Source organism: Felis catus, chromosome B2 (genome assembly GCF_018350175.1).
Source record: "Felis catus isolate Fca126 chromosome B2, F.catus_Fca126_mat1.0, whole genome shotgun sequence".
NCBI classification, from domain to species: Eukaryota; Metazoa; Chordata; class Mammalia; order Carnivora; family Felidae; genus Felis; species Felis catus.
Window position 1 is genome coordinate 11,110,763 of NC_058372.1, and position 23,635 is coordinate 11,134,397.

Consider the following 23,635-nt stretch of genomic DNA (forward strand, 5'->3'; position numbering starts at 1 on the left):
ATGGGAATCCTATGCAGTTCAAGGCCACCCATTCCACTTCTGGATCCCGGAAAGCACTCTTTCAAATTGCTCAAGGAGGTTCCCCAAGTTAGCCATCTCCTAGGTTACTCAGGAGACTCTCTTTCCTGACCATGAGAAGGATGGGTGGTCTCTGTAGAGTCTGTCTTATCACCCGGCAAAAGAAAGGAGAGAACAGGTGGAGTCCTCTGAATATTTTATTCCTCATTTTCTTCAACAAGCAAGACTATAGCCAAATTTCTACTCTCCCCACCCTCTTTCTTGGATTTTATTCAGATTAACACAGACCCACCCATTTCTAGATTCTTTTTCAGTATAAGAGGAAGGCAGGACATTAAAGATGGCACCCTAGACTTTCGATGTTAATAATCTCCCCTGTAACATGATCTGTAAGTTTTCTAAGTAAAAACAAGAAATCTTGGCCCTAATATCTGATGCTGGAATAAATGATCAATTAAAACACTTCCTAGCTTAACGCCATTAAGAAAATATTTTGAGGGGCGCCTGGGTGGCTCAGTCTGTTGACCGTCCAACTTCGGCTCAGGTAATGATCTCACAGTTTGTGAGTTCAAGCCCTGCATCCGGCTGTCTGCTCTCAGCTCAGAGCTTGCTTTGGATCCTCTGTCGCCCCTACTCTCTGCACCTCCCCAGTTCATGTTCCGTCTCTCTCAAAACGGAAACATTTAAATAAATGTTAAATAAAACATTTAAAAAAAAAAAAGATTTTGAAATGCAAACACACTTCCTGTAAATCCAACTCAGGTTCTTCTGTTTCGTTAGCAACATAATGTAATCCAAGACTTAACATCTTCCATTCAACTGAGGGAAACGGCTCTTAGACATGGCTACTGAAACCTTTTCTCATCTCAGAAACTCTTCCAGCAGAAGACACACCATGGAAAAGAAGCTGTCATTTCTTGGGGCGCCTGGGTAGCTCAGTTGGTTGAGCATCTGACTTCAGCTCAGGTTATGACCTCACGGTTCGTGAGTTTGAGCCCCGTGTCGGGCTCTGTGCTGACGGCTCGGAGCCTGGAGCTTGCTTTGGATTCTGTGTCTCCCTCTCTCTCTGCTCCTCGCCCTCTGACACTCTCTGTCTCTCAAAAATAAATAAACATTAAAAAAAAATTAAAAAAAAAAAAAGCTGTCATTTCTTTCAGCCAGAGAAAAGTGAAGATTAATTCAATTCTACCAAGATGATTTTCACATCTGGTTTACTGAAAACCAAAGTCCTTGAAAAATAAGTGTTTAAAAAGGGGAAATGTGTCAGATCTAAAAAGTCACAGAAATCAAGGGGATGGCTAATTTGAATGAACCTAATAGAAATTAGATTCTAAATTGCACATTTTTTTTTCTAATAGTCTCTATTTTGGCTAATTTTGAACTGGAATATGGCCACATACTAGGTAAAAACTACCCTACCTTAGAGAAGCAAGCTGCCTCAAACAGGTAGAGCACACTTTAAAGTCATGCAATTCTGTCTCAACAACAGATTAATTCAATCTTGCTTCCAAAAGCAGAGACTTTTGTTTCTCAGAGTGAGAGTCAAAGTGTGCCTTTGAGGGGCACCTGGCTGGCTGTTGGTAGAGCATGCAACTCTCCATTCTCAGGGTTGTGGGTTCAAGCCCCATGTTGGGCACAGAGGACAGAGGTCACTCGAAAAAAAAAAAAAAATATATATATATATATATGCAAATTTCACTGTGTGTTTCAGAAACTTTTATACAAGAAATGGTGAACTTCTAAGCTGCTATTAGCTGTCTCAAGCTATTGCAAAAACAAAAGACTTTTTCCCAATGTCCCCTCTATAGTGTCAATAACACCTAGGAAAAATTTATGCTTTCATACCTGCACAGAATCTCTTCTGACTTGCTCATTAGGAGTCTAAAACCCTGTGTAAACCTGTCTAAACTCTTTCTTTTATTAAACCAATTCTAAAAAAAGTTTTTTTTATCTTTTCTAGAACCAACTGCAAAGATTTTAAAGATACAAAGATACAGTGCCTTTAGAACTGCCCACTAAAATCAGAAACTGGCTTCTAAATCTTAGAAAATTTGGACAAAAGGAATGGTTAACCATCTGTTATCAACTTCATGTCCCAAAATCTTACCTTAATTCCAAAGTTATGCAGTTGCCTAGCAGCTGCTAATCCTGCTGGACCAGCCCCGATAATGATGACTGATTTCTTTAAAAACAAAAAAAATTTAAAAAATTTTAAAAATGGAGGGAGGGGGAAGGATCCAATTAGAGAAATGAGAACAATAAAACAATATACCGTGTTAGTTGTTCTAGAAGGTACTAACCACCAAGCCATGTTAGCTCATCTACATTTCTTTGATGTTCCCAGAAAGCTATTTTCCTAAAGAACACGGAAGTACTGGTCTTAAGGAGTCCCCTCCTCCTTACAGTTCCTGACACTCTTCCCCAGAGCAACACACGTTCTACAAACGTCTTGTTTTATAATTTCTGAGGTGATAATGTGGCTGTTACTAGTATTATTAACTAGTATTCACTAGTATCTGCATGCTAGCACTGATCATGGTGGTGATGGTGTTCCCGTTAAAGCAACAGTCACCTACGTTGTGGTAATCTTTAGGAAGAAGATGCTGGTCGGTGCCGACGTTAAGAACCCCTGTGTTGATGAGACCTTTTCTCGTCATAAAATAAAGTATCCTCTCCACTTCCTGAACGCATCGGATGCGCACGAGACCCCGAACGATGATGTGAGGAATACATTTCTGAGGTGTAAGAGCTTCCTGTGTTTGAAAACAAAACCAAACTGTTAAATACAACACGTAACTCTTGGTTCCTCCAAAAGTTAAACAGAATGACTATATGACCCAGCAATTCCACTCATATACACTGAAAAGAACTGACAACGTAGGTTCCAGCAAAACTCACAGCAGCACTATTCAAACTGCCAAAACGGTGCAAACCATCCAAGTGTCCATCAACGGATGAATGGATAAGCCAAAGGGGTACACCCACACATGGAATATTATCTGGCCATAAAAAGAAATGAAAGTTCTGGGGTGCCTGAGTGGCTCAGTCGGTTAAACCTCTGATCTCGGCTCAGGTCATAATCTTACAGTTTGTGAGTTCAAGTCTCATGTTGGGCTCACCGCTGTCAGCAACGAGCCTGATTCGGATCCTCTGTCTTCCTCGCTTTCTGCCCCTCCCCCTCTCATGCACCCTCTCTCAAAAATAAATAAAACATTAAAAAAAATGATATGAAGTTCTGATGACTGCTACCACATGGATGAACCCTGAAAACGTGATGTTAAATGAAGAAGCAACTGACAGAAGGCCACATGTTGCATGATTCCATTTATATAAACTACCGCACTGGGCAAGTCTACAGAGACAGGAAGTAGACTAGTGGTTGCCAGACTAGTACTGGGGGAAGGGAGGAATGGAGAGTCACTGCTTAATGGGTGTGGGGTTTCCTCTTGGGGTAACAAAAAAGTTCTAGAACTAGATATGGAGACAATCATATAACACTATTTACTTAATGCCACTGAACTGTACATTTTACAAAGGTAAAAATGGTAAATTTTACATTGCATTTTACAATTAAAAAAAAAAAAACCACCTTTCAGGGTATATGAGTCCATCAGGTATCACTAAGATATAGTAAGATCAGAGGGAGGTTTGCCTTGTGAAGGACAAAAAGAAGAAAGGGACAAAAGGAAGATACAGCAATTTGCATTTTCTCTCCTAATCCTCTCCCGTCCCAGAGAAGGACAGCTAGAGGGAGCGTGGGCTGGCCACATCGTAAATACATTCTTGACTCAATAAACCACACAGCAAGGGCCACTGCTGAAGCCCACACTGCCACTGGTACTGGCAGAAAAGCTGGATTCTCATCACTGATATGAGGAGACAGATTTAGGAACTTGTTTAAAAAGGGGAGAGTGGCGCCTGGATGACTCAGTAGGTTGAGCGTCTGACTCATGATCTTGGCTCAGATCATGATCTCAAGGTTCGTAAGATCGAGCCTTATGTCAGGCTCTGTGCTGACAGCCTGGAGCCTGCTTGGGATTCTTTCTCCCCCTCTGCCCCTCCCCCGCACATGCCCCCTTTCTCTCCCTCAAAATAAATAAACAAGAACAAAAGACACTGCCTTTCCCTACTCATCCCAACTTTGGCAAGGTCTCGGAACATTTCAAAGATTCAAGATTAACGTAGCCTTGACCCAGTGTCATGACACACAGAGAGAGCGAGTGGGGGAAGGGGCGGAGACAACGAGAATCCCGAGCAGGCGCCACACTGTCAGCACAGAGCCAGATTCGGGGCTCAACCTCACAAACCACGAGATCGTGACTTGAGCTGAAATCAAGAGTCAGACACTTAATGGACTGAGCCACCCAGGCGTCCCCTTACGATTTTCTTAATAATATTTTCTATACCTGACTTTAAGAATATACTATGCAATACACACAACATACAAAACGTGTGTGAATCAACTGCTTACGTTACTGGTAAGGCTTCCAGTCAACAGTAGGCTATTAGAAGTTTTAGGGGACCCAAAAGTTGTATGTGGATTTTTGACTGGGTAGGGGATGGAGTCAATGCCTCTAACCCTCAGATTGTTCAAGGGTCAAGTACATGCCCAAAGTATTCAAGAAATAACATTGGCTTGCAATGCTGCAGAAGGTAAAGAAATTTGTTTTCATGAAAATAAAAATAATTTCAAAATCTTTGACTCATAGCCTCTATATATGTGTTTTCCCACTAAAATATTAAACATAGGTAATACATACTATTTTAAATATTAAAATAGATCCAGGCTGATAAGTTCAGGATTTTTTTCTGTAAGCTTCTTCACCTGTATCAATCGATTTTCAAAGTCAAATGAAAAGAAACGTGAAGAAAAATGAATCCAAGACTGTTTTTCTGAAAAGTGTATCTTTGTAACTTATTTACAGGAAGTTCTGACCACAATTTTGTTCAGTTCAGCAAATGTTTATTGAGCATCTACCTCAGGCCTGCTGGGGAGGAAATGAACAAGTCTGCCTTGTCTAACCCACTTACATAATTCATATAAGTTGTAGTAACAGCCATAACCTAATCAGGCCACCTCATACTGGATTCTAACCCAGTGAGATACCAGGGTGGAATTGGAGTATCTATTCTTTTAAATATTTATTTGCGAGAGAGAGAGAGAGAGAGAGAGAGACAAACAGACAGGGAGGGAGGGTGAATGAGAGGGGGAGGGGCAGAGAGAGAGGGAGACAGAGGATCCAAAGCAAGCTCTGAGCTGTCAGCACAGAGCTGGACGTAGGACTCGAATTCACCAACAGTGAGATCATGACCTGAGCCGAAGTCGGACACTTAACCGACTGAGCCACCCAGGCGCCCCTGGAATATCTTTCTTTAATCAAGATTAATTTGGCAGTCTTGCCAAAGGTTCTGGATTCAGCAGTTCCTCAAACAATTGAAGAAATTAATCAGAAAAATATTAGGGTTAGGAAATCCTTTGTTGTTGTTGTTGTTGCTGTTTTGAAGCTCATATTCCCTTCTCATTTAGCCTCGCCCCTTTCCAGGTAGGTGCTGCGTGAGGCCCCTGACATCTCTTCAGTCCCAGCAAACAGCAAAGAACTCACTAGTCTCCACGTTGGAGGATAATACGATGTTAAGACTCTCTGCCTCCGGGGGGTTTAGAATACAATCTTTAATGTTTTACTTCTCTTCCTCTTGGCATTCACAGCAGAACGCGCTCGGAACCAACTCTGCGCCATACATGCACTCACTAGAGTCAAGAATTCTGATATGATCTGAAGTGGTGGTTCTCAGGATACAGAGACTTCGCACCCCTTGGGTAACACTTGGAGACACCTCTGATGGTCACGACCAGGGCTGAGCTAGTGGCATCTAGAAGGCAGAGGCCAGGGATGCCGCGCAACATCCTACGGTGCCCGGGACAGCCCCCCACACAAAGACTATCCACCCAAATGTCCGCAGTGTGCAGGTGAGAATCCCCGATCTAGAGGGCCCCCCCCCGCCCCACCCCATGGCTATCGCAGCCCCTCTCTTCCAAGGGCGGCCTCCGCCCGCACGCGTCAGCTCACATCCCTTCACTTACTTTGCAGTTAGTGAACCACAGCGCGAGGATGAGGTTCCTCAGAGCCAGGTACATGGTGGGGTCTCGGGAATACTCCGGGAACTCATAGAGCTCGTCCAGCTCCATCACGTCTGGCCTCACGCACAGGGCTTTACCGCACTCGTTGGGCTGATAGAAAGGCTGGAAGTACCGGTTCATGCCTGGAGCTGACAGAAGACACAGACGGGCAAATCCCACGGCCGTAACTTCCAAACCCAAACCAGGGAAACGCCAGGGCAAGACCAAACCGCAAGCGCCATGGTCTGTCCTACAATAAATTTCCTGCTTCCTCTGTCCAGCCGATGAAATACACACGAACTACCTATTTTCCCCATTCTTTCCTCACAAATTTCCATGGCATGGAAAATTTTTTTTAAGTTTTAACTGGGGTAACGACACCTGCCATAAAATCGACCACCTCCACCGAGTTCAGGTGTTGCGTGCAGCCAGGTTGAGCACGTCCACATTGCTGTGCAACAAATCCCCCGAAATTCTGTATCTTGTAAGACTGAAACTCTGTGAACGTGAACTCCCCATGGAAATAGATGTTAACTCATAGGAATTTTTCTGATTAAAAAATGGGGCGCCTGGGTGCCTCAGGCGGTTGAACGGCTCAGGTCATGATCTCACAGCTTGTAAGTTCAAGCCCCACGTCAGGTATTGTGCTGATGGCTCAGAGCCTGAAACTGCTTTGGCTTCTGTCTCCCCTTCTCTCTCTCTGCCCCTCCCTCTCTCTGTCTCTCTCTCTCTCTCTCTCTCTCTGAAAAATAAATAAAACATTAAAAAATTTTAAAACGATGTATAGGTTCATAGAGGTACATATCAATCCCTGACTCCTCTGAGAATCCTTGAACAGTGGGGTAACGTTTAAGGGGATAATCTATCCTCAGTGCTGTTTCTACGAACAGAGACTATTAATATAACAGGTACTTAGTTTTTTCTAAAGCCAGAAAAAAATGCTTTTTCCTAACCTGCCTTTCAAGAACATTGTCCCTATGTCATTAAACATGACTTCAATGGACAGAGAGTATTTTCCCATGATTTAACCACTCCCCCATGGCTGCACATTGAATTTTCATCTAATTACTTCACTATTATCAACAATGCAATATAAATCTTTGGACTCACATTTGATAATTCACTTCGATAATTAATTTAGGATAAATTCCTAGAATAAAGGGTGTCTATCTACTTTAAGGTTTTCAATTCACAAACTGTCCCTCACAAATGCCCATACCCACATATAGCATTTGCAAGCCTGTTTCATTGTACCTTCATTAACCCTGGGATTTATCACTTCAGCTTTGATTCTGACCACCTCCACATTTTTAGAGGGCCCAGTGTTATTTGGTTAAAAACCTTTAAAAAATGCTTCCAGGTCAAAATCTATTTGCACCACCAAACATGAAGTTTGTTAGTGTCCAGACAGAGGAAGGTCTAAAATTGTTCCTTGTACACTAAGAATTCCAGTAGAGAATTTTAAAGATCCATTTAAAGTAAACGGTCAACAGCAGGTCTGGCCTGACCTGATGTTTTGGATTATTTTCAAGAGTGGATCACTTAGCTGAGATTTTCAATGGCTTCATTAGAAGCAGAGAGACTGGGGAGAGAGAGAAAAAAAAAAAGAAGGGCGACTCATACAGTCAAAACTATCTTCCAGTATGTCCGAGTTTACATTATCTTCACATTATGTAGCCACCTAAATTTCAAATAAAAAACTCCTTGGAGTGACTGGGTGGCTCAGTCAGTTAAGCAGCTGACTTAGGCACAGGTCACGATCTCACAGTTCATGAGGTTGGGCCCCACATTGGGCTCTGTGCTGACAGCACAGAGACTGCTTGGGATTCTCTGTCTCTCCCCCACTCGTTCTCTCTGTCAAAAATAAATAAACGTTAAAAAAAAAAAAAAAGATGGGGCGCCTGGGTGGCTCAGTCGGTTAAGTGTCCGACTAAGGCTCAGGTCATGATCTCACAGTTTGTGGGTTCGAGCCCCTCATCAGACTCTGTGCTGACAGCTCAGAGCCTGGAGCCTGCTTCAGATTCTGTGTCTCCTTCTGTCTCTGCCCCTCCCCTGCTCACACTTTGTCTCACTGTTTCTCAAAAACAAATAAATGTAAAAAAGGAAAAAAAAAAAAGAAATAAAAAGAAAATGTTGTTAAAAAAAATAAATAAAAATTACTCCTTCAACTCCGTAGACACAATTCCTGGACAGGTGTTACGGACTTCACACTATGGAGGGGAAGTTAACTGCACAATCTACACAAATGATACAACTGAGCCACGGCATAACTAAATGCATGAAATAATGAGGGGCCTTCTATCAGGCCACACACATTAAGAAAATGTCTTTTGCGTTCTGCTCGCCCCCACGTGCCCGGGGAAAGAGGGGGAGGGGAAGCAGGGAGGGCCACGACCGGCTCTCACCAGGCGCAGAGGGGGCCGCCTTGGAGGGCTCCAGCTTCCCGGGGCTGGTGCTGCCGGCCGCGCGGTGCGTGCTGGCGCAGGAGGGGCTCATGCCCACGCAGTCAGGGTAGTAGGCAGAGAGCAGGGGTGCCGCCACGCTGTCTTTCAGCAGAGGAGGGAGGATGAGCATGGAGTACCACCAGTGGTTGGAAACTTCCGACACCCTCTGAAACGGGGCAGACAAGACAGAGAGGCGCAATGGCAGACAAGAACCGTAGGTGCAGACCCAGCCAAGGACACAGGACGCTGTGCGTCATTCACCCACGGCCCTCTCACACTCAACCACCCTACACCAGAGTTCTGCACACTCTGATTTAGAAACAAAAAGAGAGGGGCGCCTGGGTGGCTCAGTCGGTTAAGCGGCCGACTTCAGCTCAGGTCGTGATCTCGCGGTCCGTGAGGGCTGTGAGTTCGAGCCCCGTGTCGGGCTCTGTGCTGATAGCTCAGAGCCTGGAGCCTGTTTCAGATTCTGTGTCTCCCTCTCTCTGACCCTCCCCTGTTCATGCTCTGTCTCTGTCTCAAAAATAAATAAATGTTAAAAAAAAAAAAAAATTTAGAAACAAAAAGAGCCGAGGGTCGGGGCGCCTGGGTGGCTTAGTCACTTGGGCATCCGACTTCGGCTCAGGTCATGACCTCACAGCTTGGGAGTTCGAGCCCCACATCAGCTCGCTGCTGTCGGCACAGAGCCTGCTTTGGATCCTCAGTCCCCTCTCTCTCTCTGCCCCTCCCCGGCTCACACTCTCTCTCAAAAACAAACATTAAAAAAAAAAAAAAAAAATAGCCAAGGGTCCGCGGAGAGAGCATTTCCTAACAGAATTCTTTCAGAAGCACAGCAACAGCCTCCTCCTGCGCCCCTCAAACACCAACACCCCCAACCACCAACACCAAATAAAGCTGTGTCCAGTACGTTATTATCTGTGCAGCATAATTACACGTAACGTAAGAGTCAGTACAATCCACTACGCTGCAAGCTCAGGTTTCAGTCTGACACAAGAAACTTCTCTCTGGTCAGTAATCATTCATGATCTATCCCCCCTCCCCCTTTTACTTAGGATCGAAAGATAATGGAAATTACGAAACTAGGCAGAAAAAAACAGCTCTCCTGAGAAGCAGCCAAGCATTACTCCTTTTTGCTAGAAGGTACTAAAAACTTTCAGAGGGAGGAGTACACTACAACTATCAAAATAAGATGCTAAATGTAGAAATGAAAAAAGCAGCTATTTTTGGCCTTAAAATATGTGATCGCATTCCAGAGCTGATTTAACATATGGAGTCATCGGATCGAAGCATCTGCAGGATGACTATTGCACTAAAAATCACATTTACTTGGCTTCTAAAGCGACACTGCCTCCAATCCTGTGTCAGACGGCCTTTTCTAAACATGATCTTGAATGTATGTTCCAAGAATTCTAAGAATCTGACACAGGAGAACCTTGAGCTCAGGGACCCTCTGCTGTCAGCTCTCCAGGCTCTGAGCAGATGCAACCTGCCATCAAGTGGGGGTTTGTGAACTCGAGGTCCAGAGGGAGAACGCGGTCCGCGGATGCCTTTTGCTTGCCCCTCACCTTTCACAGGGTCCAAGCGTGGGACAAGCATTTTTCAGTTTACTAAGGGCCCCAACACCCCCTATAAATTATTCCCAGCTGCTTCACACATTCGCTGTACCAGCTCAGCCCCTGCAGGCATTTCAATTTGCAATCTGTTCTCAAGGCTACCCTTGCGGCCTGCCTGTGCTGCACTGAAAAAGCACAGAAACTTCAGTTCCCTCCCCGACACACCAGGGCTGCCTCTGGGGACTCCTTCCCAGCGTAACCCCAAGGAGAAAGGACACGGAGCGTTCAGACCCTGACAGTCCATCCACATGGACCGCACAGAGGTCAGAATGGAAGTGCCCCAGCAAACATGAACCCAAGCTCTTCCCAATCTCTTCTGCTTCCTGGGTCTTGCAGCTGTTGGTGAACTGAGGACCCAAGAGAGGCCCTGCCACCCTGATACCTGCTCCCAATCCTTCTTCCCCCTGAAGCTGACATGAAGGTGCTCCAACCAGCCTCTGCCCTAGGGTGTGAGCAGCTCCAACAGCAACTGATGCACCAGCACTCCATCCTGCCGTTCTGAGAGCATCCACTTGGCACAGTGGCCACTCCCGGACATGCGGCAAGAATTCGGCTGATGCACCATCAAGTACCCAGCTCTCACCTTCACTACACATGCCATAGAAGAAATCATACTTGATATAGTCAATCGATTAGCACAGTTAATGAAGTAGCCACTACACTGGGTTAAATGGTGCTCCCCCAAAGTCTGTGTCCACCCAGAACCTCAGGATGTGACCTTATTTGGAAACAGGGTCTTGACAAGCGTCATCAGTCACACTAGAGGAGAGTGAGCCCTAAACTCACTGCAACTAACGGCCACATAAGAGGAGGAGAAGAGGGGCGCCTGGGTTGCTCAGTTAAGCTTCCGACTCTTAATTTTGCCTCAGGTCTTGATCTCACTGTTCGTGAGTTAGAGCCCCGCACTGGACTCTGTGCTGATGGTGCAGAGCCTGCTTGGGATTCTCTCTCTCACCTCCTCTCTCTGCCTGTCCTGTTCTCTCTCTCAAAATAAACAAATAAACTTAAAAAAAAAGTTTAAAAATAAAAGGGGGAGGAAAAGAGACACAGGGATGGGGAGACACACAGGAAGAGGGTCACAAGGCAGAGACTGCAGTGATACTTGGACAAGCCAAGGAACGCCCAGGGTGGCTCATAACATTGGAAGCTGGAAGACGCAGGATGAACGCTCCCCTGGAACCTTCAGGGGGACAGTGGCCTTCATCTCAGACTCATAGCCTCTGAAACTAGGAGACAAGAGGCTTCTGTGGCCATCAGCCACTCAGGTTATGATCATTTGTTACAGCAGCTCTCAGAAGCTTATACAGCACTCAAAGTTCACAGCCTGCTTTCAAAGTGACCCTAAAAGCCACAGGAATAGAACCGGGGTCAAGCAGCTGCTCCTGACTCTCTCTTAGCCAAACACAAGTAACTGGCAGGTCAAATCTGGGAACTCTTCCCAACTTTTATTTTTATTTATTTATTTATTTATTTTTTTTTTTTTTAACATTTATTTATTTTTGAGACAGAGAGAGACAGAGCATGAATGGGGGAGGGGCAGAGAGAGAAGGAGACACAGAATCCGAAGCAGGCTCCAGGCTCTGAGCCATCAGCCCAGAGCCTGACGCGGGGCTCGAACTCATAGACCGCGAGATCGTGACCTGGCTGAAGTCGGACGCTTAACCGACTGCGCCACCCAGGCGCCCCACCAACTTTTATTTTTAAATTTATTTTTATTTATTTTGAGAAAGAGACAGAGAGCAAGCAGGGGAGGGGGAGGGAGAGAGGGGAGGAAGAGACAGGGAGAGGGAAAGGGGGAGGGGGAGAGGGAGAGAGGCAGGGAGGGAGAATCCCAAGCAGGCTCCACACTCAGCACAGAGCCTAAGGTGGGGCTCAAACTCACAAACCCTGAGATCATGACCTGAGCTGAAGAGGCAGATGTTTAACTGAGCCACCCAGGTGGCCCAATCTCTTCCAAACTTTTTAAAGTTCTTACATCCCAAGAATATGGCCTCTGTCCTAAAGTTTCAGATTGTTCTGCATGCAAAAGGGTCTGATGTCAGGAGACAGATCCATAAGGTACTGCAACTATATTTATAGTCATTTTTTCCTTTCTATCTATAATCTCATCCTGTCTACCTTGAATCCAGAAAATATTTGGGCCACTGCTTTCCTATGGAAATGCTTGAGGGTAAAATTAATTATTAAAAATAGGCGTGTGTTTCACACACCCCTTTATATAACAGAATGGATTTCAAGTAGATTTAACAGCTGTCAATCCTCCCTTGGTGTAAAAATCAGTCACAGTTCCTGAGTTTCAGACATGTAGAAAAACTGCAAAGTAACACCCCTGTATTACTGAAATGCGGAATAACTCAGAATCTCAGAATGTTAGGAACTCAGAAATGTAAAAAGTCATTTTCTGAAACAGCCATAGGACCGGGCTGGATGGGCCACGGAGACTGCCAGCTCGGGTAGCAAGGATCCATAATTGAAACATGAGGAGGCTTCGCCTGCAGGAAATGCTGCTTCCCTCCCCTGTGTGGGCAGGGACAGGACAGAGCAGTTACACAGAGGTCAGAACACACAAGAATACTCTCATGGCTGAATGTGGGCCAAGACCATCAAATTACGGGCCTCTTGTTCTTTCCCCGGAAGGATTCACATGGAGATAAGGTCACAAAGTCACCCACAAGAAACCAGTATAACAAGGCTGATGCTTGTATTAAGGCAAGCCATCAGCTCCTTCCCTTTTAACTCTGAGCAAGAGAATTACTTCTCTTTAAGGTGGTGGGGGGGGGGGGGGTCACCCATGATACCACTACTGCTGACATGTCCATCACACAGGTGTCATGTCAGATCAAAAGCCTTTGATCGGCACCCAAAGAGAAACTCATAAAACCGTTATTGTCACTGACTTATTCAGTACTTATCATCGAAGGCACACTGAACTGTAGTCTAGGACGTGCACAGATACTCACTAGATCCTCTGGAAGGCAACAATGATCTGAGGTCTCAGGCTGCAAAAGAGAAAACCAAGCGTTAACTAGATTTGCTTACAAAATACAGGTATGTCAATGTGCCCTCCGTAAGACACCCCTTTTCACCTACTCCATTAGCAAAAGCAAAAAGTGTGATAAAACACCGCAGGAGTAAGGGTGCGGGAGACCCAGCCACTCCCGTAAAGATGCCCCAGGTGGAAAGGTAAAGGAAGAGAATGATCTAGAGAGCGATTTGACAAAATAGGCAACACTTAAATGCGTGATAATTGGGCACCCTCTCTCACAGCTTAAGACATACAAGCTGTATGCCCAGCGATTCAAACTCCGCCAGATTTTCAAGAGGCACCTTCACACATGTGCACCAACAGACGTAGCAGAAATGTTCAAAGGAGCACTGTCCGTAATAGAAAAAAGCTAAACACAACGCAGAAGTCCATCAAGAGTAGAATAAATAAAGTGTGTTACGTTCAAAGAGCAGACCACTACAAGGCGATCAGAAGGAACGAGCCACAAAGCACACGTTACAACATGGACGCGCTCCCACACATAACAGGGACCAAGAAGCCAGGCCAGAAGAGCACATACCGTAGGAGTCCATCTACATAAGGTTCAGAAGCCAGCAAAACAGGTCCAGTGTTGTAAGCCAGGACTGTGAGTTGGGATGGAGGGTATAAGCGAAAGGGGGTGCGGGGGGGGGCTTCTGAGGGGTTGAGAAGTGTTGAATTTCTTCACTGGGAGCTGGCTAAAGGGGGACTCTGAGAAAGTTCAGTGAGCTATGCATTTGGATTTGGGCATTGCCTGTTTGCATGGTATACTTCAATAAGAAAGTTACCCAAATAAACTGAAGACTGGCATCCCACATGGCCCGGCAAATCTGGCCCCTGGAATATAGTCCAGAGAAACTCTTGCACATGTGCAAGAATGTTCACTGTACCTAACAGACCCAAAACGAGAAACAATCCTCACATCCACAAACAGGAGAACAGATCCACTGTGGTAGGTAGATTTATGCAAGGCAAGACCGCACAGCAGGGAAAATTAATGAACCAGAGCTTAAGCATCAACATGGATGCATGTGAAAAAGCAAGTTGCTGAGGAATACAAACCATACGACATAATTTATAACCAGTACAGAAACACAGAACACTTTACATGTTGTTTTAGTTTCATAAATACGAATTAACTCTGCAACAAAAAGCAGAGGAATAATAAATGCAGAATTCAGAATACTGCAGGATACTTGCAGGGGAAGAAGAGAAAGGTAACTACCGAGGGGCACCCAGGGAGTTACAGAGGCCTTGGTAGGGCTCTGTTTCTAAAACTGGATGCTGGGTACCTGAGTGCTTGCTTTGCTTCTTTGTTCCTTACATAACATTATAAATCCTCTTTCATATCTATGCATTAGCTCACAATGAAATGACCGTATATACTTTGACACAGAAATTTCACTTCTAGAGACACTTGGCTCAGTCGGTTAAGCTTCCGACTTCGGCTCAGGTCATGATCTCACAGTTCTCGAGTTCAAGCCCCAAGTTGGGCTCTGTGCTGACAGCTCAGAGTCTGGAACCTGCTTCAGATTCTGTGTCTCTCTCTCTCTCTGGCCGCCCCGCCCCAGACCCTCATGCTCTGTCTCTTTCAAAAATAAACATTAAAACACACACACACACACACACACACACACACACACACAAAACTTGGGACGCTTGGGTGGCTCAGTCAGCTGAGCGTCCAGCTTCAGCTCCAGTCATGATCTCGCAGTTTGTGGGTTCCAGCCCCGTGTCGGACTCTGGGCTGCTGACAGCTCGGAGCCTGGAGCCTGCTGAGGATTCTGTGTCTCCCTCTCTCTCTCTGACCCTTCCTCACACACTCTCTCGCTCTCTCAAATAAACAAACATTAAAAAAAGAAAAAAAAAACTTCATTTCTGGGAAATGATTCTACAAATATACTGAAAACAGCATAGATACAAAGCTATTCACTGTAGCATGTCAGTAACAGTAAACATTTAAAAGTCACCCACATACCCTTTAATCAGACTAAATTCATCAGGATCCATCCATTCAGTGGACTGTATTATGCCGTCTTTAAGAAAAAAGAGATCTTTCTCCACTGATACAGAAGCATCTTTAAGAGATATAAACCAACAAAAGCAAGCTCCAAAACAGCATGTGGCGCTCGCTACCATTCTGTTTAATGTTGTTTTACAAATAAACCCTTCCAGACTTTGTCCTTGACAGAATACTGAGCTGAAGACCAAAGTGACTCTGGGTCAATAAACACAATTTAAATAAATATTTCAAAAGATCAGGCTATGGATGGCAATCAATTGAGACTACAACAATGGGTCTCAAAGGAAGATCTCTGGAGAGAAAAAGGAGATTGGGAAAATGTGATACCATAGTTAGAAGCTGGAATTTAAGAAGACCATAAAACCTTGAACTTTAAGACGGTGGGAAGGAGGAGAGAAAGACAATTACATTTTCAAAAACGTAAGGAATCTGACACCTCTGAGCTCCACTGAGAAAAAGGACTTGGTGTTAAAATATTTCCAACCATGTGATGAATCAAAATAAAGATGTGGGGAGAGAAGGAACCATGCTAAAAGAAATCATGGAGAGCAGTAAAGCCACAGAAACACAGGACCAAGAGTAAACAGCAAAGGAATCACGGTTACAGAAAATAAATAACACAACAGCTACTCCAGCAAGGCAAAATAGAAAATAAAACCAAACAAGAAAACACTAACAAGAATTAGGAGCAAGGAAAAGGTGAGGTGGACTGAAGTGTGATGTAACTTGCTTTTCTCCCCTTTCATGGCCAGGTGTCAACTTGTAACATCTAAGATTAAAATATGCCATTTTATGACATTTATGATTAAAATGGCGAGCCTGGGTGGCTCAGTTGGTTAAGAAGAGGGGTGCCTGGGTGGCTCAGTTGGTTAAGTGTCTGACTTTGGCTCAGGCCATGAGCTCACAGTTTGTGAGTTCAAGCCCCACACTGGGTTATGTGCTGACAGCTCAGAGCCTGGAGCCTGCTTGGGATTCTGTCTCTCTCTCTCTCTCTCTCTCTCTCTCTGTCCCTCCCCCACTCATGCTCATGGGTGCTCTCTCTTTCTCAAAAATAAACAAACAGCGATTCCAACCTCCTAACATTCTCATTGTATGTTATCTCAACCTTTTAGGGGTTTCTAGAAACTACTATCCCTTGTGATGAAGAAATAATCATCCCATGTTCAGCCATTTCCTTCACTTTGGCTTGTTCTTTTTTTAAGTTTTGTTGTATTAAACGCAATCACTTAGGGGTGTCTGGCTGGCTCAGTCAGTGAAACGTCTAACTCTTGATCTTGGGGTGTTGAGTCTGAGCCCCACACTGGGTGTAGAGATTATCTAAAAATAAAATTTTTTTCAAAAGCTAAAAAAATAAAGACTAAAGAATAAATAAATGCAATCATTTAACATAAAACCAGCAAGAGTACTCTTCCTCAGTATGAAGGTATCTGTCAACCAGGCCTTCTCCTCGCACAGATGTGGGAACACTCTTGAATAAACCTCATCTAACAATGGTTATTTCATGATGGTGACTCAATGAATTTGTTTTTTGCTATCATCTTTGTTCTCTTCTATACTGCTTCAATTTTTCAATGACGAATATACTATTTTTCTAAAAACAAGCTCATTCTAAAGAAAACCTTAGACTTTTCAAAGTGGCTTAAATTTAAGAAAGTGAAAATGACATGGACCACCCGAAGAAAAATCAAGTTCAATGAGAAAAGGGACACAAATGACCTGAACCATCAATAGAAATGAAGTCAAAATTGTATTTTCCATCGTCACGTGTAAAAGATAAGAGGGGTCATGGGTAACTCCAAACCACAGTTAAACCACAGCCAAACAACAGCCAGTTGAAGGACAGGACGAAGTGATTTTCACATAAATTTTGCGTGTAAAACACACCTAGCATTTAGTAAGTAACATTATTATGCAAGTTATCCAAAATATATATTTTTTTAAGATTTTTATTTATTTAAATACGAAATTTATTGTCAAATTGGTTTCCATACAACAAAATATTTTTTTTAATCGTTTAGAACAACTGTTTAGAAACTTCACAAAAATAGGCTGGGTGAAAATGGTCCAAAGGCTAGCGTCTATTAAAATAGCTGGGGCGTGCCTGGGTGGCTCAATCAGTTAAGTATCTGACTCTGATCTCAGCTCAGGTCTTGTTCTCAGGGTTGAGAGTTCGAGCCCCACATTAGGCTCTGCACTGGGCACAAAGCCTAAAAAAAATAGTCTATTTTTGACTGATCTCTGGCTTGAGCTCTACTTTAAATATTATAATGAAACGTGACTGAGGCGACTTTTCACTTGAGAAGTCATCTGGGGCACAGGTGCTACTTAAGTTCAGTGCAGCCATGTTACTGTTTTGCTGGCTGGACAGGCTCCCCTTTGCCATACAAGCTCCTCATGCCTTCACTACTCAAACCCCAATTCCTGTCCGTGTCCCCACTCAGCCTAAAAAATGAACATCAGCCCCCTCCCATATTTTTCTCTCCTATCCCACCAAGAGACTTTCTAGTCTGAAGGTTCAGCTTGTGCACCAATTTAGGGCTAAATCGAAAGGTTTCAGAACAAGACTGGCTACTTCCAGGACCCTGATCCCAGGCTTACAGGTGTACTTTCCACCCTTCACTCCCACATACCAACATCAATAAAACAGGGATACCACCACAGATCCCACTGACATTAAAAGGGGAACGAGGGAACAGCACAAACAACTCTAACAAATTTGACAATGTAGATGAAATAAACAAATTTCTTCAAAACCACAACCACCTAGGGGCATCTGGCAAGCTCAGGCAGTGGAGCGTGCGACTCTTGATCTCAGGGTTGTGAGACTGAGCCCTACATTGGGTGTAGAGATTACTTAAAAATAAAAATAAATAAATACAACTGTGTAAAACATGTAGAATAAACCATGCATCTGTTAAAAACATTGAATTTGTAATTTCAAAACTTCTCACAAAGAAAACTGGCCTAATGTCCTCACAACCGATCACACCAAACAGTAAGAAAGAAATCATATCAATCTTACACAAACTCTTTAGAGGAGGAGGATATACTTCTCAATTGTCTTATGGAGCCAGCATAACTTGGATACCAGAACTAACTTGACAAGGATATTATAAGAAAATGACAGATAGTATTCATCATGAACACAGGTGCAGAATTCCAAAACAAGGCATCAGCAAACCGAATCCAACAATACATTAAAAGGATAACATATTAAGCACAAGCGGGATTTTTTTCCCCCAGGAACGCAAGGCTGTTTCAACATGCCAGTATCTGTGTGATTCACTACATTAACAGATTAAAGGTGAAAAACCAATATGATCATCATAAAAAATGCAGAGAAAGTTTTTCACAAAATCCAACATCTGTGGGGCTCCTGGGTGGCTCAGTCGGCTAAGTGTCTGACTTTAGCTCCGGTCATCATCTCCCAGTTCTTGGGTTCAAGCCCCACATCAGGCTCCGTGCTGACAGCTCAGAGTCTGGAGCCCGTTTTGGATTCTGTGTCTCTCTCTCTCTGCCCCTCCCCCGTTCATGCTCTGTCTCTCTCTGTCCCAAAAATAAATAAACGTTGAAAAAAAAAAAAAAAAAAAAAAAAAACAGCCAAGAAACACACAAAAGGATATAAAATATAACACACTATACCTAAAACATGGGGAAGATAGGAAAAAAGAATGGTTCAAACCTAAATGACCATCAGCTTAATACAGACTGCTATATGCAGAAGAGGTTATACACAAACCTGATAGTAACCACAATTCAAAAATCACTAACAAATACGCAAAGGATAAAAAGAAATCCAAATAGAGAGCTAAAGAAAACCAGAAAACCATGAAAGACAGAAAGACAAGAAAGGATCAGAGAAAATCTTCATCAACAGTCACAAAACAAGTAATAAAATGACAATAAATATATGGCCATCAATAACAACATTGAATGTAAATGAATTAAACGCTCTAAGCAAAAGACATAGGTTGGGGCACCTGGGTGGCTACGTCAGCCAAGCAGTTGACTGGGGCTCAGATCATGATCTCCTAGTTCGAGAGATCAAGCCCCGCATCCGGCTCTATGCTGAAAGCATGGAGCCTGCTTGGGATTCTCTCTCCCTCTCTCTCTCTGTCCCTCTCACACACGCATGCACGCTCTCTCAAAATAAATTAAAAAAAAAAAAAAAAGACACGAGTTTAAAAATGGATTAAAAAACGAGACCCATGTATATCCTGCCCACAAGATACTCATTTTAGACCTAAAAACACCTGCAGATTTAAAGTGAGGGGATGAAGAAACATCACGCAAATGGATGTCAAAAGAAAGCCAGAGTAGCAATACTTAGACGAAATAGACTTTAACAGAAAAGAGACAAAGAAGGACACTATAGCAAAGCAAATAATCCAACAAGAAAATCTAACAATTATAAATATTTATGCACTCAACATAGAAGCACCCAAATACATAAAATACTTAACAAATAGAAAGGAACTGATCGATAATACAAAAATAATAGGGGACTTTAACACCTGACTTACACCAAAGGACAGATTACCTAAACAGAAAATCAACAAGGAAACAATGGCTTTGAATGACACACTGAACAGATGGGTTTGAGAGATATATTCAGAACATTCCATCCTAAAACAGAATACACATTCAGGGTGCTGGGGTGGCTCAGTTAAGTGTCTGACTTTGGCTCAGGTCATGATCTAATCATTGGTGGGGAGAAGCCCCACGTTGGGCTCTGTGCTGACAGCTTCAGATTCTCTGTCTTCCTTTCTCTGCCCCTCTCCCACTCACGCACACACTTGCGCGCTTTCTCTCTCTAAAAGAAATAAACATTAAAAAAAAAAAAAAAACTTTTTAAACAAAAGCCGAATACATGTTCAAGTACACATTGAGCTCTCCCCAGAAGAGATCACATATTGGGCCACAAAACAAGCCTCAACAAATTTAAAATGATCAAAGTCCTATACCATGCATCTTTTCGGACCAGAACACTATGAACCTTGAAGTCAACCACAAGAAAAAATCTGGGAAGAGCACAAATACATGAAGGTTAAATAACATGCTATTACACAATGAAAAAGTACATGGAAACAAATGAAAATGAACATACAATGGTTCAAAACCTTTGGGACACAACAAAAGCAGTTCTAAAAGGGAAGTTTATAGCAATGCAGACTTACTTCAAAAAGCAAGAAAAATCCCAACTAAACAACCTAACCTTGCACCTAAGAGAGCTAGAAAAGGAACAACAAATGAAGCCCAAAGACAGCAAAAGGAAGGGGAAAAAAAAAAAAAATCAGAGCAGAAATAAATGCTACAGAAACTAAAAACACTATAACAGATCAACGAAACCAGGAGCTGGTTCTTTGAAAAAAACAAAAAACAATACAATTGATAAACCTCCAGCCAAACTCATCAAGAAAAAAAGAGAAAGGACTCGAAGAAATAAATCATAAATGAGAGAGGGGAAACAACCAACATCTTAGAAATATAAACAATTGCAAAATATATTATGGAAACTACATGCCAACAAATTGGACAACCTCAAAGAAATGGATAAATTCCTAGAAACATATAACCTACCAAAACAGAAACCAGGAAGAAATACAAAATTTGAACAGACTGGTTGAATCAGTAATCAAGCAAAGAAATTTAATCAGTAATCAAAAAACTCCCAATAAATAAAAGTCTAGGACTAGATGGCTTCACAGAAGAATTCTACCAACATTTAAAGAAAAGTTAACACCTATTCTTCTCAAATTATTCCAAAAAATAGAAGAGGAAGGAAAGCTTCCAAATTCATTCTATGAGGCCAGCTTTACCCGGATTCCAAAACCAGATAAAGACACTACAAAAAAAGACAACTACAGACCAGTACCTGTGATGAACAAAGATGCAAAAATCCTCAACAAAATGCTAGCAAACCAAATACAACAATACATTTAAAAAATCATTCAGTGCACCTGGGTGGCTCAGTCAGTTAAGCATCCAAATTTGGCTCAGGTCATGATCTCACAGCTTGTGGGTTCAAGCCCTGCATCGGGCTCTGTGCTGACAGCTCAGAGCCTGGAGCCTACTTCAGATTCTGTGTCTCCCTCTCTCTCTGCCCCTCCCCCGCTCATGCTCGGTCTTTCTCTCTCTCAAAAATAAAACATTAAAAAAAACCCAAACCATTCACCATGATTAAGTGGGATCTATTCCTGAGTTGCAAGGGTGGTTCAGTATGTGTAAACTAATCAACACAATAAATCACACCAGTAAGAAAAAGGGTAAGAACTATATTATCATTTCAACAGATGCAGAAAAATCATTTGACAAAGTACAACATCAACTCATGATAAAAACCCATAACAAAGCTGGTTTAGAGGGAACACATCACAACATAACAAAGGCCATGTATGAAAAACCCACAGCTAACATCATCCTCAATGGGAAAAAACAGAGCTTTTCCCCTAACGTCAGAAACAAGACAAGGATGTCCACTCTCACCACTTTTGTTCAACATAGTACTCAAAGTCCTAACCTCAGCAATCAGACAACAAAAAGAAATGGCATCCACATCAGTAAGGAAGAAGTAAAACTTGCACTACTGGCAGACGACATGATACCATACACAGGAAACTCAAAATGCCAAAAAACTGCTATAACTGATAAATTCATTAGAATCATAGAATACAAAATCAATCTACAGAAACCTGTTACATTTCTATGTATCAACAATGAAGCAGCAGAAAGAAAAATTAAGAAAACAATCCCATTTACAACTGCACCAAAAAACAATAAGATGCCTAGGAATAAACCTAAGAAGAAAAAGACCTGTACTCTGAAAATATAAACTACTGATGAAAGAAATTGAAGATGACATAAAGAAATGGAAAGACATCCCATGCCCATGGATTAGAAAACCAAATATTGGGGGCACCCTGGGAGGCTCAGTTGGTTGAATGTCCGACTTCAGCTCAGGTCATGATCTCATGGCTCAGGAGTTCCAGCCCTGCGTCAGGCTCTGTGCTGACAGCTCAAAGCCTGGAACCTGCTTCGGATTCTGTGACTCCCTTTCTCCCTGCCCCTCCCCCACTCACATTCTGTCTCTCAAAAATAAAAAAAAATATTAAAAAGAAAAACAAAATTGTTAAAATGTCCATACCACCAAAAGCAATCTACAGATTTAATGCAATCTCTACCAAAATACCACCAGCATTTTTTACAGAGCTAGAACAAACAACCCTAAATTTGCATGGAACCACAAAAGACCCCAAACAGCCAAAGCGATCTTGAAAAAGTAAAGCAGAGCTGGAGGCATCATAATTCCAGACTTCAAATTACACTACAAAGCTGTAGTGATCCAGGCAGTACGGTACTGGCACAAAAACAGACACATGGATCAACAGAACAGAATATAAAAGCCAGAAATGAACCCACAATTATATGGTCAATTAATCTTTGACAAAGCAGTTAAGAATATCCAATGGGAAAAAGACAATCTCTTCAACAAATGGTGCTTAAAAAAAAAGTGGACAGCTACATGCAAAAGAAAGAAACTAGACCACTTTCTTACATCATACACACACACACACACACACACACACACACACACACACACACACACACTTCAAAGTGCATTAAAAACCTAAATGTAACACCACAAGCCATAAAAATCCTTGAAGAGAACACAGGCAGTAACTTCTTTGACACTGGCAAAAGCAACATTTTTCTAGATAGGTCTCCAGAGGCAAGAGAAACAAAAGCAAAAATAAACTATTGGGACTATATCAAAATAAAAAGCTTCTGCACGATGAAGGAAACAATCAACAAAACTACAAAGCCACCTAATGAATGGGAGATCATATCTGCAAATGGCATATCTGATAAACAGCTAGATCCCAAAATATATAAATAACTGATACAACTCAACACCCAAAAAATGAATAATCCAATCAAAAATGGGGAAGACGCGAATAGACGTTTTTCTAAAGACGACATACACATGGCCAACAGGCACATGACAAGATGCCCAACATCACTCATCCTCAGGGAAATGCAATTCAAAACTACAATGAGGTACTCCTGCCAGAATGGCTAAAATCAACAACAAGTGTTGGCAATGATGTGGAGAAAAAGGACCCTCTTGTACTGTTGGTGGGAATGCAAACTGGTGCAACCACTGTGGAAAACAGTATGGAGGTTCCTCAAAAAGTTAAAAATAGAAGTGCCCTATCATCCAGTAATTGCACTACTGGGTATTCACCCAAAAAATACCATAACACTAATGCAGAGGGATACATGCACCCATATGTTTATTGCAGTATTATTTACAACAGCCAAAGAATGGAAGTAGCCCAGTGTCCATCAACAGATGAATGGATAAAGAAGCAGTGGTATGTATATGTATACACA

The 23,635-nt window shown here is 42.8% G+C and overlaps 1 protein-coding gene across 8 annotated transcripts in view; it reads right to left on the reverse strand.

Annotated features, from left to right (window-relative positions):
* Positions 1–23,635, reverse strand: part of KDM1B (lysine demethylase 1B) — a 58,990-nt gene that overhangs the window by 21,491 nt on the left and 13,864 nt on the right. For 7 of the 8 annotated variants that reach the window (XM_045057068.1, XM_023253631.2, XM_045057067.1 and 4 more), the window contains 5 exons: positions 13,154–13,192; positions 8,542–8,746; positions 6,101–6,285; positions 2,595–2,771; positions 2,126–2,200 (listed from right to left, as the gene is read on the reverse strand). In XM_045057068.1, coding sequence (XP_044913003.1) covers positions 2,126–2,200; positions 2,595–2,771; positions 6,101–6,285; positions 8,542–8,746; positions 13,154–13,192 — 681 coding nt within the window. The remainder of the gene's footprint in view (positions 1–2,125; positions 2,201–2,594; positions 2,772–6,100; positions 6,286–8,541; positions 8,747–13,153; positions 13,193–23,635) is intronic. The other variant, XM_045057069.1, reaches the window with a different exon arrangement.